Source organism: Bidens hawaiensis, unplaced genomic scaffold (genome assembly GCF_021521415.1).
Source record: "Bidens hawaiensis isolate Kalapana, Puna unplaced genomic scaffold, B.hawaiensis_p1.1 tig00006534_1, whole genome shotgun sequence".
Taxonomy (NCBI): Eukaryota; Viridiplantae; Streptophyta; class Magnoliopsida; order Asterales; family Asteraceae; genus Bidens; species Bidens hawaiensis.
This window is the reverse complement of record NW_027491439.1, coordinates 245,495-262,286: the sequence shown is the minus strand read 5'-3', so window position 1 is coordinate 262,286 and position 16,792 is coordinate 245,495. Positions and strand designations below refer to the sequence as shown.

The 16,792-nt window shown below is 36.9% G+C and overlaps 3 protein-coding genes and 1 long non-coding RNA gene across 5 annotated transcripts; 3 read left to right on the top strand and 1 right to left on the bottom strand.

Annotated features, from left to right (window-relative positions):
* The first annotated feature begins 412 nt into the window (after nucleotides 1-412).
* LOC143632829 (ABC transporter G family member 24-like) lies at nucleotides 413-5,446 on the top strand. The gene is made up of 13 exons (XM_077101249.1): nucleotides 413-662; nucleotides 1,298-1,374; nucleotides 1,470-1,736; nucleotides 1,818-1,881; nucleotides 1,955-2,136; nucleotides 2,239-2,312; nucleotides 2,419-3,281; nucleotides 3,357-3,653; nucleotides 3,736-4,224; nucleotides 4,308-4,456; nucleotides 4,565-4,854; nucleotides 4,930-5,063; nucleotides 5,150-5,446. The coding sequence occupies exons 1-13, from the start codon at nucleotides 415-417 to the stop codon at nucleotides 5,304-5,306; spliced, it is 3,291 nt and encodes a 1,096-aa protein (XP_076957364.1). The 5' UTR covers nucleotides 413-414; the 3' UTR covers nucleotides 5,307-5,446.
* A 2,651-nt stretch (nucleotides 5,447-8,097) lies between these two features.
* On the top strand, nucleotides 8,098-10,604 carry LOC143632793 (uncharacterized). Its single transcript, XM_077101217.1, has 5 exons — nucleotides 8,098-9,101; nucleotides 9,175-9,360; nucleotides 9,849-10,049; nucleotides 10,137-10,340; nucleotides 10,416-10,604. Exons 1-5 carry the CDS (start codon nucleotides 8,193-8,195, stop codon nucleotides 10,602-10,604), a joined length of 1,689 nt encoding a protein of 562 aa, XP_076957332.1. The 5' UTR covers nucleotides 8,098-8,192.
* A 16-nt stretch (nucleotides 10,605-10,620) lies between these two features.
* On the top strand, nucleotides 10,621-11,949 carry LOC143632828 (uncharacterized). Its single transcript, XR_013153579.1, has 4 exons — nucleotides 10,621-10,942; nucleotides 11,018-11,354; nucleotides 11,443-11,530; nucleotides 11,605-11,949. It is a non-coding gene; the product is annotated as an uncharacterized LOC143632828 (long non-coding RNA).
* A 27-nt stretch (nucleotides 11,950-11,976) lies between these two features.
* On the bottom strand, nucleotides 11,977-16,431 carry LOC143632827 (lysine-specific demethylase ELF6-like). 2 transcript variants are annotated; one of them, XM_077101248.1, is made up of 7 exons: nucleotides 16,240-16,431; nucleotides 15,028-16,092; nucleotides 14,840-14,918; nucleotides 14,633-14,700; nucleotides 14,401-14,551; nucleotides 13,766-14,313; nucleotides 11,977-13,681 (listed from the first exon to the last, which is right to left on the bottom strand). In XM_077101248.1, exons 2-7 carry the CDS (start codon nucleotides 16,082-16,084, stop codon nucleotides 12,267-12,269), a joined length of 3,318 nt encoding a protein of 1,105 aa, XP_076957363.1. In that variant the 5' UTR covers nucleotides 16,085-16,092; nucleotides 16,240-16,431; the 3' UTR covers nucleotides 11,977-12,266. The 2 variants fall into 2 exon arrangements, with proteins under 2 accessions (XP_076957363.1, XP_076957362.1); XM_077101247.1 differs by having other exon boundaries at nucleotides 15,028-16,431.
* Nucleotides 16,432-16,792: the final 361 nt, after the last annotated feature.

Here is a 16,792-nt window from a genome sequence, read left to right as displayed (position 1 = left end):
TACAAATATATGCAAAATATGAATAGTTCGATTTCATTCGGTTCGGTTGGGTTAAGCAAGGGTAACCAAAAACCAAAGGAAACTTTAACTAGATTTTGTCCATTTTCGATTCGGTTATTGCCCATCTATGTAAACGATTGAATCTCCAAAGACGACTTGTGAAAAATATATAATATTCAAACAGACTATGTCAATAGCCAATAAACAAAGCCCACGCCAGAGCGAAACAAAACAAAACAAAACAAATCAAATGAGAACAAGTGGTGATCTCGTAACTACCAGTCTCTAGCACGTCCAAATCCGGTAAACAAACAGAGAGTTGTGTCAATGCCGGCAAGTGGACCAAACCCTTCATAACATAAACTAATAATAATAATAATCTAATTAATACATCAACTTTATGCACGTTCTCTCATGCTCTCTGCTATGACCAAACGGAAACTATTCGCCGCCGTAGCTACTGCCGTTGTATTGCAGCTGCTTATATATTCGCCGGAGTGTGTAAACTGTCAGGTAGTCGGCGACGAATTCGCCGGTCAGATCAACGATACTGCGTTTCTTCCGTTCATTACTCAACGAGTGTATAATAATCTCTCCAGTCTTACTTCCACCATTCTTAATAGTGATGTCGGTAATCGAGCTTCCTTCTGCGTTAAAAATCGGTATGCATTCATTGTTATTAGGCGATTGATATGGACTTAATAAGTTGTGTATTATGATTATTATATGAAATCAGTAAACAATAAGATGTTGTTAGATTTGCTATAGTGTGTTGCATTAGGAAGAAGTACCTAATTTGAAGTTAGGTTAAATTAGCTAGACTTGTTTTGATCTCTTTTTCTAAAGCTGGAGCTCGGCTCGTTAGTTGGTTGTTCAAGCTCAGATCGGCTTGTTTATTATTTATATATATTTTTGATAGAACCTTAAACTAGCCTAAGCTCGGCTGAAGCTCGTGTAGTACCTTAAACTAGCCAAAGCTCAGATTGATCTTGGTTGTGCAGTGTGAAATTAATACATAAACAAAAGAGGTCAACCTTAAATATGCACAAGGCTCGTTAAGGCTCAACGAGCCTAAACGAGCTTTCCATACAAGGCTCGAGCTCGGGTTTGATAACTAAACAAGCTTTATTTTGAGGTTCGAGATAAAAAAAGAAAACTCAGCTCATTTCCAGTTTTTTATCGATCTGAGATCAAGTGGCTCAGCTCATTTGCACCCCTAATTGGAATATAGGAGATGAATATTTGTATATTGCGGTTTGCATTTTGGGATGAGTTTTGATTGGATTATGCTGTTTAGGGAAGACGAGTGGGACCGAGCTTTCAATTTTTCTTCAAATCTGGACTTCTTGACCTCTTGCATCCTGAAAACCAATGGTATGAGCTCCAGTTTCTTGTAAATAATTTGACATAATTTGTATTACTCCTTATTTTAATGCCTAGGTAATATATTGTTAATGTCAATTTTTCAGGAGATGTTACACGGCGAGTGTGTAATTCAGCGGAGTTAAAGTTCTACTTTGGAGGTTTCTTTTCAGGCAGCAATTACATAAAGCCTAACAGAAACTGTAATATATCATCATCTAGGGTTTCTGGTTGTGAGCCAGGATGGGCATGTGCCACGTCACCTGATGAGAATATTGACATGCAAGATTCCAAGAATATACCTGCCCGAACTGAGGACTGTCAGCCTTGTTGTGAGGGTTTCTTCTGCCCGAGCGGTCTTACTTGCATGATACGTAAGTGTTCACAACTTCTTTAGATGTCAGTCATCAAAGACAGTATGTTTAACATTTTTATGTATATTATTGTTGTTATAGCATGCCCATTGGGTGCATACTGTCCGACTGCAACCCTTGATAGAGCTAGTGGCATGTGTAAACCGTAAGTTTGAGTTGTTTTTTCTTCTCTGTTTTACATATTATGAGTAATTAACTTATTAAAAGTTTATATACAGATATTCTTACCAACTGCCACCTGGAATGCCTAATCATACTTGTGGTGGAGCAAACATATGGGCAGATATAAAAACCAGTGGGGAGATGTTTTGTTCATCAGGGTCATATTGTCCAACAAGTATCCAGCAGTTAAATTGCAGCAAGGGGAATTACTGTCAAAGGGGATCTACATCTGAGAAATGTAAGTGAGTTGCGTGGTGTCACAGTTAAAAATAAAATATTGTATTTCTAACGCATATATAATGGCGCAATTAGTATCTAACCGTATTCTCTTTACTTGCAGCATGCTTCAAGTTGACTTCATGTGAACGTGGAAGTTCAACTCAAAATATCCATGCATACGGGGCAATGCTTATAGTAAGCTTTCCTCATAAACTATTTTGACCCTAATAATACATGTATTTCCCATTTTGATCCTCGAAAGTCTTATCAATATATAACGTTCTGTTAATTTTGTATTTAGGCTGCGATATTTACTATTCTGCTCATCATCTACAACTGCTCTGATCAAATAATTACAACTCGCGAAAGAAGGCATGCTAAATCAAGGGAAGCAGCTGCACGGCGTGCAAAAGAGAAAGTAAAAGCTCACGAAAGGTGGAAAATGGCACGAGACGCTGCTAAGAAACACGCCGCTCAAATATCTCGCACATTTTCCCGTAAAAAGGCGGCCCCGCAAACTGAGGAACTCTCAATCTTACAAAGTAGTGAGGATGTGGATTTTGATGGTTCGGTTACTTCATCATCTGGAGAAAACAGATTGGAGCTAAGAAGTCAAACATTTAAAAACAAAGATGGAGACCTTTATAGTTATGATCAAATTGTGGAAAACAAAGATACAAATAGTAAAAAGAAAATACAAAAAGAAAAACAAATCCATACTCATAGCCAAATCTTTAGTTACGCGTACGGTCAAATCGAGAAGGAGAAAGCTATGCAAGAAAATCAAAACCTTACTTTCTCAGGAGTAATCTCAATGGCTGTTAATACTGAAACCAGAAAACGACCCAAAATCGAGATTTCTTTTCGAGATCTAACGCTTACTTTAAAAGGAAAAGACAAACATCTTTTAAGACGTGTTACTGGGAAAATAATGCCAGGTCGTATAACAGCTGTCATGGGCCCATCTGGGGCTGGTAAGACAACCTTTCTTTCTGCATTGGCGGGAAAAGCACACGGGTGTAGAATAACCGGTTCGGTTCTTATAAACGGGAAACCCGACTCGATCCATTCGTATAAAAAGATAATCGGTTTTGTGCCACAAGATGATATTGTTCATGGAAATTTAACCGTTGAGGAGAATCTCTGGTTCAGTGCAAAATGCAGGTATGTAAATAATACACTACACAATAAGTAACAGTTCTGACAAGTTTGTTGACATTTTTATAAAAATATTTGTAGGTTACCTGCAAGCATGCTTAAACAAGACCGTGTTCTAGTTGTTGAGAGAGTTATAGAGTCTTTGGGTTTACAAGCCGTTAGAAGTTCATTAGTTGGAACCGTTGAAAAACGTGGAATCTCTGGTGGTCAAAGGAAACGGGTCAATGTTGGTTTGGAAATGGTCATGGAACCTTCATTATTAATCTTAGACGAACCTACATCTGGTTTAGATAGTTCATCTTCTCAGTTACTTCTTCGAGCACTTAGGCGGGAAACACTTGAAGGAGTTAATATTAGTATGGTTGTTCACCAACCAAGGTAGTTAATTATATGATTTATATAGTTTTCATGTAAATTCATATTGATCATTGTTATATATCTTTTTTACATTTGTTTGCAGTTACTCGTTGTTTCAGACGTTTGACGATTTAATACTTTTAGCAAAAGGAGGTCTTACGGTTTATCACGGACCAGTAAGGAAAGTTGAAGAATACTTTTCTGGGCTTGGGATTAACGTTCCGGATCGTGTTAACCCACCAGATTATTTTATAGATGTTTTGGAAGGTATGATTAAACCAAACACGAGTTCGGGTGTAACTTATGAACAACTTCCTGTTAGATGGATGCTTCATAAGGGTTATCCTGTACCCCCTGATATGCGTAGAATGTATCCGGAAGGTCAACTTTCAGGTAATGAAGTCAACGACAATGAGGGTGCAGGTGAAGGGGCAACAGAGGAATATTCATTTGCTGGTGAAATTTGGCAAGATGTAAGGTCAAATGTTGAAGTAAGAAGAGATATGATTCGCCATAATTTCTTAAGAACTAAAGATTTGTCCAACCGTACGACACCTGGAATTCTCTTGCAGTATAGATATTTCCTTGGAAGGTACGTGTCTTATTAATACGGGTCGGGTCAAAAGTGAAAAGGTCAAAATGAGTCGTATAGTTTTGATGTTGGTACTTTATCAGGATTGCTAAGCAGAGGTTAAGAGAATCTAGGCTACAATTAGTAGACTATCTCATATTATTACTTGCCGGGGCGTGTTTGGGAGCCATTATTAAATCAAACGAAGAGACATTTGGGGCACCTGGTTACACTTACTCCATTATTGCAGTGTGTAAGTAACTAACTAACTAACAAACTAACCATTAACCCACTGCTTTTTGAGCTATTAAATATATGATGATAATGGACAATAACATGCAATATGCATTTACTTTTTCAGCTTTATTATGCAAAATTTCGGCATTGAGAACATTTTCTTTAGACAAATTACAATATTGGAGAGAACGTGCGTCTGGCATCAGCAGCTTAGCTAATTTTCTAGCCAAAGACACAATTGACCATTTCAATACAGCTATAAAGCCAGCTGTGTATTTGTCCATGTTCTATTTCTTCAGTTACCCTAGATCATCTTTTGCAGAAAATTACACGGTTTTGGTTTCCCTTGTGTACTGTGTAACGGGCATAGCCTACATGTTAGCCATATATCTTGATCCTGGTCCATCACAGCTGGTGAGTAACAAAATTGGTCAAATTGTCACTTCTAGTATTTTGCATTTGTACACATGTGATTGAAATTTAATGCAGTTTGCAGTGCTTCTTCCGGTAGTTTTGACTCTCGTCTCAACACAAACAGGAGACAGTGAGTTTTTGAAGAATGTTTCCAAGTTGTGCTACCCTAAGTGGGCACTAGAAGCATTTGTTATTGCAAATGCAAACAGGTACAACCATTTGATAACATATAAGTCAATAATATGCAAATTTGAATCCACCAATGTTGACGCTATATTCTTTAATCAAATTGCAGGTACTCAGGAGCGTGGTTGATCACACGATGTGGTGCACTTTTAAAATTCGGATACAATGTACATGATTGGGGTCTTTGTATATTTGTACTCATCATGATCGGTGTAGCTAGCCGAATTTCAGCTTTCTTTGGCATGCTCATTGTTCATAAAAGATGAGTCATGTTCATGGTATAGTTAGAGGTATGAATGTTGTAACAAGATAGCATAGTTATATATTAATTTATATTATATTATCCGGTTATGGGACCTCAGCTACATTACATGTAAAATTAATTTTAAATATCATTCGTTTTGTTTAGTTGCAAGGGAGGCAATTGTTATAAACTTTATTTGTGTAAAACTATATTATTTATTCTCTGTTAGAATAAAAACAATTAAGAGCTGCTTACTGACCCGTCAAATTCGTGTTGACTCGCCGCAACTACGCTTGAGTTTTACTGACCAAATAAACGTTGTTTTAAATATATCATTGCATCATAAGCTATACATTTCTTGGATTCAGTTATGAACCGTAATGAATGTAACCGAATGAATTCGCATCGACTTGTTGTCGTAATGCCCGAGTTTTACCGACAGTATAAACTTTGTTCTAAACATGCATCTTTTTTATTTTTGTATTATTAGATATGTTAATTTTTTTTATCATAAGCTATACGAGTTCCACTAATATTTTTATTGTATATCACTACTAATACTTATTTGATATGATTTGAACGTTTACTAATGAACTTTTTGTGTTTCATACCGTACCGTACACTTCTTTAAAATATTGTGAATAAAAAAAATTGTTGCCATTACCAATTTATCTTATTCATGTTTTTTAAATGTTATTTTTTGTTATTATAAACTATATGAGTATCATACTGTTTTCTACAACGGATTACTTTTTTTAATTAGTGTTGATATTGTAATTAATTTAACCCATAACAACCGAACCCACGTCAATACACTGGAGCCCGGGCAAAAACTAGTTTAGGTTTTAGTTGAAAATAATCAATTAGCATTCAGCTACCGTGTTTCCGCTAGAATTTTTTTTTTGAAATGGTGTTTATTAATGAAAAAACCTTATATGCCATGTTAATAGCGGATTAGGAGAATTTTTTTCTTTTGAAAAACCTAATTCGCCATTCTCAATAGCGGATTAGGAAAAATACATTTTTTATGTTCATCTTCTATGTCCGTAACCTAGTTTACAACTCACAGCTCACAGGTCTTGAAGGAACAACTAAGAACTGCGGCTTTGAACAATGAAGGAAGCTTTAATAATTTGAATTGTGTGGACAGCAACATTGCATGTGAAAGAATCTATTAGCTTTGCATGCATGAGAGATAATGTGTGGACATCATTCATCAACCTTTCATATTAGCATGTGAACAAACTTCTGTGTGGCCAAACAATTAGCTTTGCATTGAATGTGAACAATGAAGGAAGCTTTATCATATTAGTTGTCAGGGCCGGCTCCGAGAAAGCTAAAATAATTTTGGGTCGAAAGCGAAAATTTTTTTGGACCTCAAGTAAAAGAAGTATTTTGTTGGGTTTAAACAATTTAATTTTTATACGAGTTTATTTGGTTATAATTGGGTTGTGTAAAAAACTTTTGTAAAAAATATGATTAAACATGCCTCGAATGAGAGTAGAACTCACAACCTTTAGGTCAGGAGTAATACCTCTTTGCCACTGACCAAACTAATTGTTATGTAATTGAGTTCATACACTAACTTTACAAATTGTTTTAATAAAAATAAATGTAATTTAAAAAAAATTCGGGCCTACGTGGTGTCGGGCCTATGGCCGTCGGCCACCCGGCCACACCTTATGACCAGCCCTGTTAGTTGCATGTGAAGGAATCTATCAGCCTTTTTGTATGACACATATTATCAATTTGGCATGCATTATCACTTTGCCATGTGAAGGACAACAACATTGCTCTGGATCTTTGCATGCATTATCACTTTGGCATAGCCGCCGCATAGGTATAATATGTACTAAGGTGGTAGCAAACAAAGTTAGGTTAGTTGATGTTAGTTAGGTTAGTTTGTTCGTTTGGTTTCTCCTAATCCGCTATTCACATCGGCGCAAGTAATTCGCCATTGGAAAAGACGAATTATAATGACATTATCTCCTAATCCGCTATTGTGATTAAGCCAAAATCCTTTTTTTTTTTTAACTTTTTCATTAACCTAATGACATTTCTTGTTGTCTGGCAATCAAGAAGTTGATGTTTCTCTGTTTGAGAAAGTGTACTTTCACGTAGTTGAAATCGCCTCTCGTTATGATATAGTTGTTGCAGATCTTTGCTTGTTGAAAGCTGTTAAGATTGCAAGTGGTCAAAGTCAAACTCTTCTAAATCATATGGCTGTGTCACGTGTATTAGCAACCACACCTATGAGTTTACTTTCAAAGAGTGAACGTGACTAGGGCTCAAATTTTGTTTCATTTAACCGAATCAAATCTCCTCCATTTATCTTTCTTTGCGGACCCGTTTATGGACATCGTGAATGTTGGCAAATCTGATGACGATTTAATGGTTTTGCTTTTGCCAACTGCTTTATCATTCTTGAATTTAATCTTTATAAGATATGGAGAGAAGTGTGACACGCATGTTAGAACCGTATCTTCTTTGTATTGGAAAATATTATTTGAAGGGTTCTCTAATTGGAAGACTTTTGTTTCTAGAGATATATTTCAAATAAAAGTTGACAAAAATCCGTTCCTGAAGAGCTTTTTGATTTTTTCAACAACAGTCTTCTTGGAAAGTCACTTGATGTCATGAAGCGTCATCTTGTGTCAAACGGGCCCGCTGTGAAACAAAGCAAACGGTTGAAGCTAGTTGATTCTGTTATTCCATCCGGGACTGATAATCTTTTGGAATGTAAGGCTTCTAAGATTGATCATTACTCCATTGATGAATCTTTGAACCTTATTATGAAGCCCGTCACAAAGGTACTTGTTTGCAAGATGTTGCTATTTTCATCTTCGGAAGTAGTATCTGACAAAGAATACTCAACAAGTGTAACATTCATAAATTCATTAGTGTCCACATGGCGGTTAATTGTCAAAAAGTTCCCTATAAAGTCAATTGTCAACCGGAAGTCGAAGGCACAAAAAGTGCATTGTTCAGGCTTTTTGAAAGCTTTATTTCGAAGATTATTGTTGAAGTTATAACAGAGATGCATAACAACTCTGAAACAAAATCAGATTCGGTAATTAACCTAGAACAACTTGCAAAATCTTGTCTTCTTCACAGATTTGAGGATCCTGCAACACTCAACATGCTTAGAATTGTTTTAACTTTTGAAGAACAAGATAAATCATTGCATATTCAAATTCTTCAGCTGCTGTTATCTCATTCTCAATTTGAACCCACCGTTCAATCTGCCTATAATTCTTCAAGCTCTTTACAATTTGGGATCATTTTTAGACCTGTGTCCAGTATTCTAAGATCACTTACTTTGGTTAAAGTGGACAAATCACACGCGTCTGAGTTATACGATAAGCAATTGGAAATAATTAAATTGCTTGGAATGCTATGCCATTTCAGGGCTCAGTCGGGTAGTGTCGGTTTTGAAGAAGATTTTGGGATAAACGTTAAAGAATTGCTGTTCTTACTTCTATCTTCTTATGAGGCTACTGTAAGTGAAAAAGACTTAGAGATTTATAAGATCATACAAGAACTTGACAGTATTGATGGGCCGGATTCTAGTTATATTGCTGACATGGATTTTCTGTGGGAAACTGCTGCTACAAGAGTTAGAAAAGTACGCGAGACGGAACAAGATTTTTCTTCTGATGACGTGGATAAATATGAAAACCGCAGAAGTCAATTTAGAGAAAACCTTCCAATTGGCCCGAGAAAATGTGCAGCTACAGTTCTTCATTTTCCCTATCACAGGCATATGAATTCAGAAGCTTTATCGTCTAACAAGCTTTCAGACGATAATGCAGGAAATGTGTGTGATAGTTCTTTATATGCTTCTTGTGTTCATCGATACTTCTCTATAACATCATTGTTGCAATTGACAGGTATATGATCCGGTTTTCATCTTGCGGATGTCATTACACGGTTTGTCAAAGAAATACATAGAACCTGTTGAGTATGCAAATTTAGGTCTGCTTGCTGTTGCATTTGTTAGTTTATCCTCACCTGATGTTGACATCAGAAAGTTAGGATACAAGGTGGTGGAAGTATTGAAGGGGGCATTAGAAGAGGTTAGCTTAGTAATATACTAACCTATAATGTATATAATGTATATATGTGTGAACCCTCGGGTGGGCAAAAGTGAAATTGCACTAATTTTGACGTTATTTTACTAATCTCGTGAAAATAACGTTAAAAGTGGCGGAAGGTTAATCAGGCATCATGTGGTGGCGTTGATAGCCGAAAGACAAGGGTACATGCACCAATCGGTCGGTGTCCCGATGGTTGAGTGTTATGTGTCTTATGTCCAAGGCTTGATGCAAAACTACTATCGAGCCGGGGGTCTCACCGGAAGCAGCCTCTCTATCCCTATGGGGTAGAGGTAAGGCTGTCTACATCTTACCCTCCTCAGACCCTACCATAGCTTTGCTATTGGTGGGATATACTGAGTACGATGATGATGATGAGTTTAGTAATTTTAGTCAAGTTCAATTGTCTCAAATATCTGTTCGCTACTTAATAGTTTTGTTAAAGTGATTTGTTGTTATTATCTTGTCAGAAAAGTAAAAAGAGAAAAGACGTCAACCGACTTCGGCCATTGTTGACACACGTGCAAAACGGTATATCAGAGATATGGCAGAGAATCCATTCTGCACATGCTTTATTTGCTGCTGAGGCTTCAGTATCATTATTGGATCCATCAAATGATAATTACAAATCCATAACTAAAATTCTTTTGCACTCACCTATGAAAACCAAGGTTGATACTTTCAATTGTTACTTTCTTTTATCTTATTTAAATTAATTCTCATATTCTAACTTTTATATCTTTTCAATTTTCTTGCAGACGATATCGTTCTTTGATGAATTCTTTTGGAGTAATTCAGCTAGTTTTAAATCAGACAGGATATGGATTCTTCGCCTAATGTATTCTGGTTTAAATTTAGAAGACGATGCTCTGGTTTATGTCAGGAGCTCCATTTTAGAAAAACTACTTAGTTTTTATAGTAGTCCTCTCTCGGATAATGACTCAAGGGAGTTAATCCTTCAGGTATCATATTAATTACAGTTTTCTGCGTCATTTTATTTTATAAATCTAATACTGCGATGTCACTCTGTGCCGCAGATTGTGAAGAAGTCTATGAAATTTGATAAGACGTCTACATATTTGATCGAACAATGTGGTGTAATATCATGGCTGTCGTCTCTTATTGCAACTTTTAGTGGATGTAAATACCAACTTGCAGTAATTCTAGAGGTAACAACTTTATTATTATTATTATTATTATTATTATTATTATTATTTCATTTCTAGTGTTGTATAATGATAAACGATGTTGTCGCGTCAAGGAACACAAGTCAGTGGTTAGAAGCGCGTTCTGTGGAGCAACTGACACAAATCTCATGTCATTTATATGTGCTATTAGTCGAAAATTTAGAGCTTGTGAAAGAATGTCACTTGGTTAATTCAGTTTTGGAGTTAATTTCTTCGACATTAGAAATATCACAAAAACGAGAGTGGTTCAACCACATTTCACCTTTTCGGTTGAAGGTCTATTTGAATTGTCACAAGCCATTGAAGGAAATTGTAATGCAGAAGTAGGGCTTAAAGTTGTACTAATGAGCACTCCCCAACCAGCATTACTCGCCATGGTAATTTGTCATATTATTTCTAGATTAATAATATTATTTTTTTGAATTATGTTGAATTCGTGTGTGGTTTTACAGGACCAAGAAAAGCTTAAAAAGTTTGTGCTTTGGATGGTCTCAGTTGCACTTAAAGCTAAAGGAGATGATGAACTAATGAATGAGTCATTGGTATCAAAGCTTTTAAGGTGGTTGACTGCTTCTGTGGTCATGGGACTCAAACATAGTCTTGAAAACGAAACATTGCAGTCTTTTCTAGAAGCAGAATGATCGGTAAAGCGGGTGCCATTTGGGTCAGAAGAATTATTAGCTTCTGTTATTTATTATCTTTACCAGTGTCTTGGGAAGAAATGTCAAGTGCTTACATCTGTTGTTAGTTCACTTTGTTTGTTACTCTTTCCTGATTCCTCACACATAGGTATGCTTATCTTATGACTGTTACTATTTATTATCATTTTTGTTACTTATGTTTTAAAAAGTTTCAAACTTTTTTCGTGTTGGATCAGACGCGTTGCCTGTTGAAGGAAGTAGGTTGACATCTTTGCTATCCAGAATACACTGCCCGACTGAAGCTAATAATAATTTATGGAGATGGTACCATTCTCACCATTGTAAATATTTAGCTTCGCGTAGTTTAAACATTTTAACGAATAATTCTCTTGAAACAGGTCATTTGAGGAGCCATGGAAGGATCATTCAACCAGGAGTTGTTCCGTAGAGATTGAAGCATGCCAACGGGTTTTAGTGGTGGTTTTGAAGGTTCTTGGGGAGAAGTCATCACTTTCACACTTTCTTACAGATTTAGAAAACACCTGTGTTTTTAAATGGGAAAGAACTTTTGCAGAGACTGTAATGTGATGATGAGAAGAAATTTTTGTGGACCCTGAAAGGGCAGTTTTGACTTTGAGTTTCAACACAACATTCTTTATTTTATACTAGTTTGCAAGGAGCCTGATAATGTTGTGATTGCTTCAATAACATTTTTAGAGAATATTGTAATGTTAAATGAGTTGTGTTTTGACGGTTAAACATCACTGATACAAAGACTGAGCCTTATCATTTTCAAGATGAATTATCAGCAGCATATGATACTGTACACAACCAATTCAGTAAAACAACACAAAACAAAAGAATCTGAATCTTCAACTACTAAATGCATCAGCTTAACTGAATCCTAATTTACCATTTTACGCCTAACCTTAGAAATAAAATTCCAACAAAAGGTTACACTAACACATAATTCTTCAATCCTGCTTCCTTCTCAATACACCCGCCACCATATTTTGCAATTGCGGATTTACGAAACTACCCCCGATTAGAACAAGCAATTTCACAACTTTATATGCCCGGTTTTCCTTCTGTGCCTGCTAAAGTCAGAAACAAACCTGAAGGTACGCCCACACCCTTCAACTTTGCATTCATACGGTCTCTCTCCGGTGTGTACCCGTAAATGCTCGGTCCGGGCCCAGGCCCACTTAAATGACATCTTGCAGCCTTTCCAAGTGCATTTTAAGGGCCTGCTATCCTCATGGACCCGTAAATGGAGCACCGCATATCTGTGTGAACTGAACTTCTTTCCACACCCGTCATGGGGACACTTGTTCTTTCTACGCAAGCTTAGCTCCCTTCCCGTCTTAAAACTCATTTTGCAACCTTCAAGGTCACACTTGTGTGCGTTTTTTTCAGGGTTTCTAACATTGGAACGCTTTGGTTGCTTTGCAGTGACATTGGGAACTTTTGATTTCTTTGCGGGTTTTTCTGAGACCGTTTTTGTGCTGGTAAATAGCTCTTTACGGCCTCTAGGTCTCAATCCTTCACACGGGCTTTTTATAAAACCATCAAAAGTGGATTTTTCATCTTTTGGCAGCGAGTCCAGTTCTCGCTTCCTTTTACTCCCAGTTGTTGAGCTTGTAACAAGGGTATTGTTGTCACTTTTTGTTACTGTATCATTTGAATCAGTAACATGTTCATCAGTAGAGGACCCACCCGTTTTGGTCGATTCAGACCCTTCTTGCATTGAACCATCATCATCACTACCCTGCTCTACACTATCAATTTCAGTTACCACAAGACTATTTTCATTTTGCACACCGGTTTCTTCGTTTATATCATTGTTTTCGGTTCCATCATTTTCCATGGAAGTGTGTATGTTAGCATCTGTACTAGGTTTTACAAGAGTTGATGAATCACCAGAAACCAAAAGCCCAACCTCATTTGGGTTATTGCTGAAATGGGTTACCGGGTCTTGCGGTTTTGACTTGAAGATTTTTCTTGAATACTGAATTAAACACCTGTCCTTTTTAGGCATTTGAGGTTCAGATAACGTCTCTTTGACCTCCACATCTTTTTCCACAGAAATGGGCTTTGCCAATTTCTTGACTGAATGTTTTGACTTTCTTTTTGAGCGGGATTTTGTAGGTAGCCACTTGAAAATCCTTGCACACGGACCAACATTTGAGACAGGGGTTGTGTCAGCAAACAATGCATCTATAGTCAAAGACAAAGCATGATGTATCTTGTCGGTTGATAATTTAGGACTGAGTTTAACAGAATGGCGAAAATTAACGTTCAATTTGATTGTCCAATCTTCTACAGCTTCATCTTCTTGTTGCTCATTGTCAATTGCAAGATTTACCAGGTCCAAATCAGCCCGTGTTGCATCGTCTAATTGAACCTCGTTATAACTGAACGAGCTACCAATTTGCTCTGCAATGGTTGAAATCTGTACCTTGATTTTCTGAAAATCTACAAAAACATAGTCAAAAGTCAAGCTCAGGTCAATAAGTCCAATCATTGAAGAAAGAGTAAAACCTGAAATCAAACAATCACCTGAATGGCATATTATCAACAGTTTTACTCCACCAGTATAGTCCAACAGCTTTTCAATTTTACTAGCATGCTCTAAACAAAATATCCGGGGTCTTGAATAGCCTTTAGACATATTCCATCCTTTATCCGAGACCGTTGTATTATCATCAACCGCTTTTGCTAACGGTTGTATAACAGACATAAACGGGTAACCAAGAACGCCACAAGCCACGCACGGTAACGTCCCAGAATCAATTTGAAAATCACTCGACATGTCATCATCTTCTATATGAGCAAGTGTCTCGGGATCCAAATAATAATCTTCTTTTTGAATTTGAGCATTTTCAATATCGGTGCCATCTGATTCTTTAATAACAGATGGTGACAGGGCTTCAAGATCCCACAGGACCGCACGGTAAGATGAGTTTCTCTGAAGAATATTACTTAATAGTTTATTTTCCTTCAAAATATCATCTATGAATTCCTTCTTAACCAAAAGCTCACGTTCTTCTTTTTGACGATCTTTCAAACGAGAACTCCGTACCCCAGGGAGCAATGATCTTGGCACTCTGCCATTTGAACATTTAAAGAATGTTACATCATTCCCTATGAGTTAATTAGAAAATAATCATGTTAAATGAATTAACGTAGTCTACCTTGGAATAAATGACATTGTTAGCAGGTAAAGCAATTGTTGATGTGAAAGCATAGGAAGAAACTTCATGGCAGCTCTGCGTACTGCAGCTTCTTTAGCTACCGAAAGCCATTTTGGAGTCCCAAAATTAGCAGCTTCCCCACAATTAAAACCTTATTAAAACATGAAAGTACATATTAGACCAAAATATATACATAATTAAGTATTTAAGTGGAAACTGATGCAAATACTACCATGGCTAAATCCTATGTGGTAAGCCCTTGGAAAAGTCACTACAAATTCACCAGGGTTCTGTACTAACCTGTATATAAAAGAACAAAAATTCACTATACCTTTTACATTATTACAGTTATCATTTATAAGGTGACAACTTTGTCCATAACTAAAAATGAGGTACAAGAAATAATAGCATTGATTTTCAACCAAGAATAATAACATACCTGCAACATGGAATACCAGATGAAACAACAACTTCAGGCGATAACAGAGTAGTCTTTTCTCCCAATAATGTCAGTGCAGCTGTTTAACAAAATATAGTTTAAATGACAAATGCAGGGTTCACTATTGCCAATGTAATAATAAAGTATTAAGATACATATGATTATATGAAGGTAAGAATATCCCATACCTAACCGACCCATGCCACCGCCATAAGCCTTTGAACGAATCACTTCCTCAAATGTAAACGCATAATCCCCAGGGACCGAATACCAAGTTTTAGGAGACCCCATGTGAAGAAAATTTAAGCTGTGAAGCTCATGATCTTCAACATGCCACGCAAACCAACTGAACAACATGCCAATATACACCATTGGAGAAGTAACACCCGGAATATCATCTGGCATGAAACGTGTAAGCGATCCAGGTGACCGTGCAATCACCTGTAAACTCCATGGACAGTTAGAAAGCTTCCATCCAGATGTCCCTTCAACATCACCAACACTCTCTGACAAACTATCACCATCTTTCTTTAACACATCTACCGAAGAACTTACAGATTCACCTTTCTGACGATCACAATTGTCGGTTTTATTCCTTTCATCATCTACTTGTTCTTTATTATCCGAACAATCTTTATTGTACCTACTAAACCCCTTTCTCCTCCTATGCTTACGCAAAAACCTACACGGGCCCACCGGTTCACCAAACCCCGACCCCGGAACATCATTCGCATACTCAATATAAATCGGTTTCTCACACGCCGCCTTCCAAAACATCGACTCCGCAACCAACGGAGACACCTCCTTAACCACGCCCAACTGGTTCCTCGCAAACGTTTTCGACTTCGATTCAAACTGATCCAACGTGTAAATCTCCCCACTCTGCCACACTTGCTTATTAACATCTTGACCCGACGCCTTACTAAACCCCAACTCCTGATGCCTCGTCGTAAAAACAGCCCGAACCTCCCCATCACTCACCACACTATTCCGTTTCACGTCATTCATATCCACATCACTCCCCAACTCCGGACTCTTCGAGAGCGACTTGTTTAAATTACTAACAACATACTTTTTCGTCGGTTTCGGTAAGGGCGGGATAACTTTACATATACCGAATTTACTCGCTTCCTTTTCAATTTTGGATATATAAGCTATCGGATCGGCAAACTCGGTATCTGTAGGGTAATACACAGGTGCTAATGGCAATTCCTTAAGCCAACTAGGCACTTCCACGTCCCTCATTACAACCACTAATTATCACAATCAACAATTCACAAGCATTGAGAATACAATAACTAGTTAGGAATAGTGAATTGGCATTGAAACCCTAGAATTTGGGGTTATTGTAAAATTAGGGCAAAAATGATGAAATTGAAGAGACTAATGAGGATTAGAACCTGTGGGATGTGAAGTCGTTGACTGCCGATGTAAAGACGTTGACCGCCGGAGCTCCGGTGAGAGAGAATGAGAGAGAAGTCGGTTATCGTGTACTATGCCTCCTTTATTTATGTTAACTGCCACAGGACATCTGGCGCATGTTAGAATGATGTGGGACGATATATCTTAAGGTGCGCCAAATGTTTCCCGATTTGTTCATTTTGCAATTGTGTTCGTTATCTCCTCAAAAAGATAAAGAAAGCAGCGTAAATCAGTTTTTTTATTTATTTGTTTTATATATTATTTTTAAAATAACTCTTATTTTTAGTTGATTTATTTTAAAAATAAAAAATTTTAATTACTGTTTTGTCAAAACTGAGACAAAATTGTTTATTTTTTTTTATGGGTTACGTAGTTTTACTAATTCAAATTATGATTGATTGTTCGATTATAATGATATTCCTAACTTTTACTTTCATTGCCATGGGCAAAACTTATTGCGCTAATGAATAGTTGCTCGATTTCATTCTTATTCATAATGTTTTAAACTGTTTCGAAACGACATAAATGAAA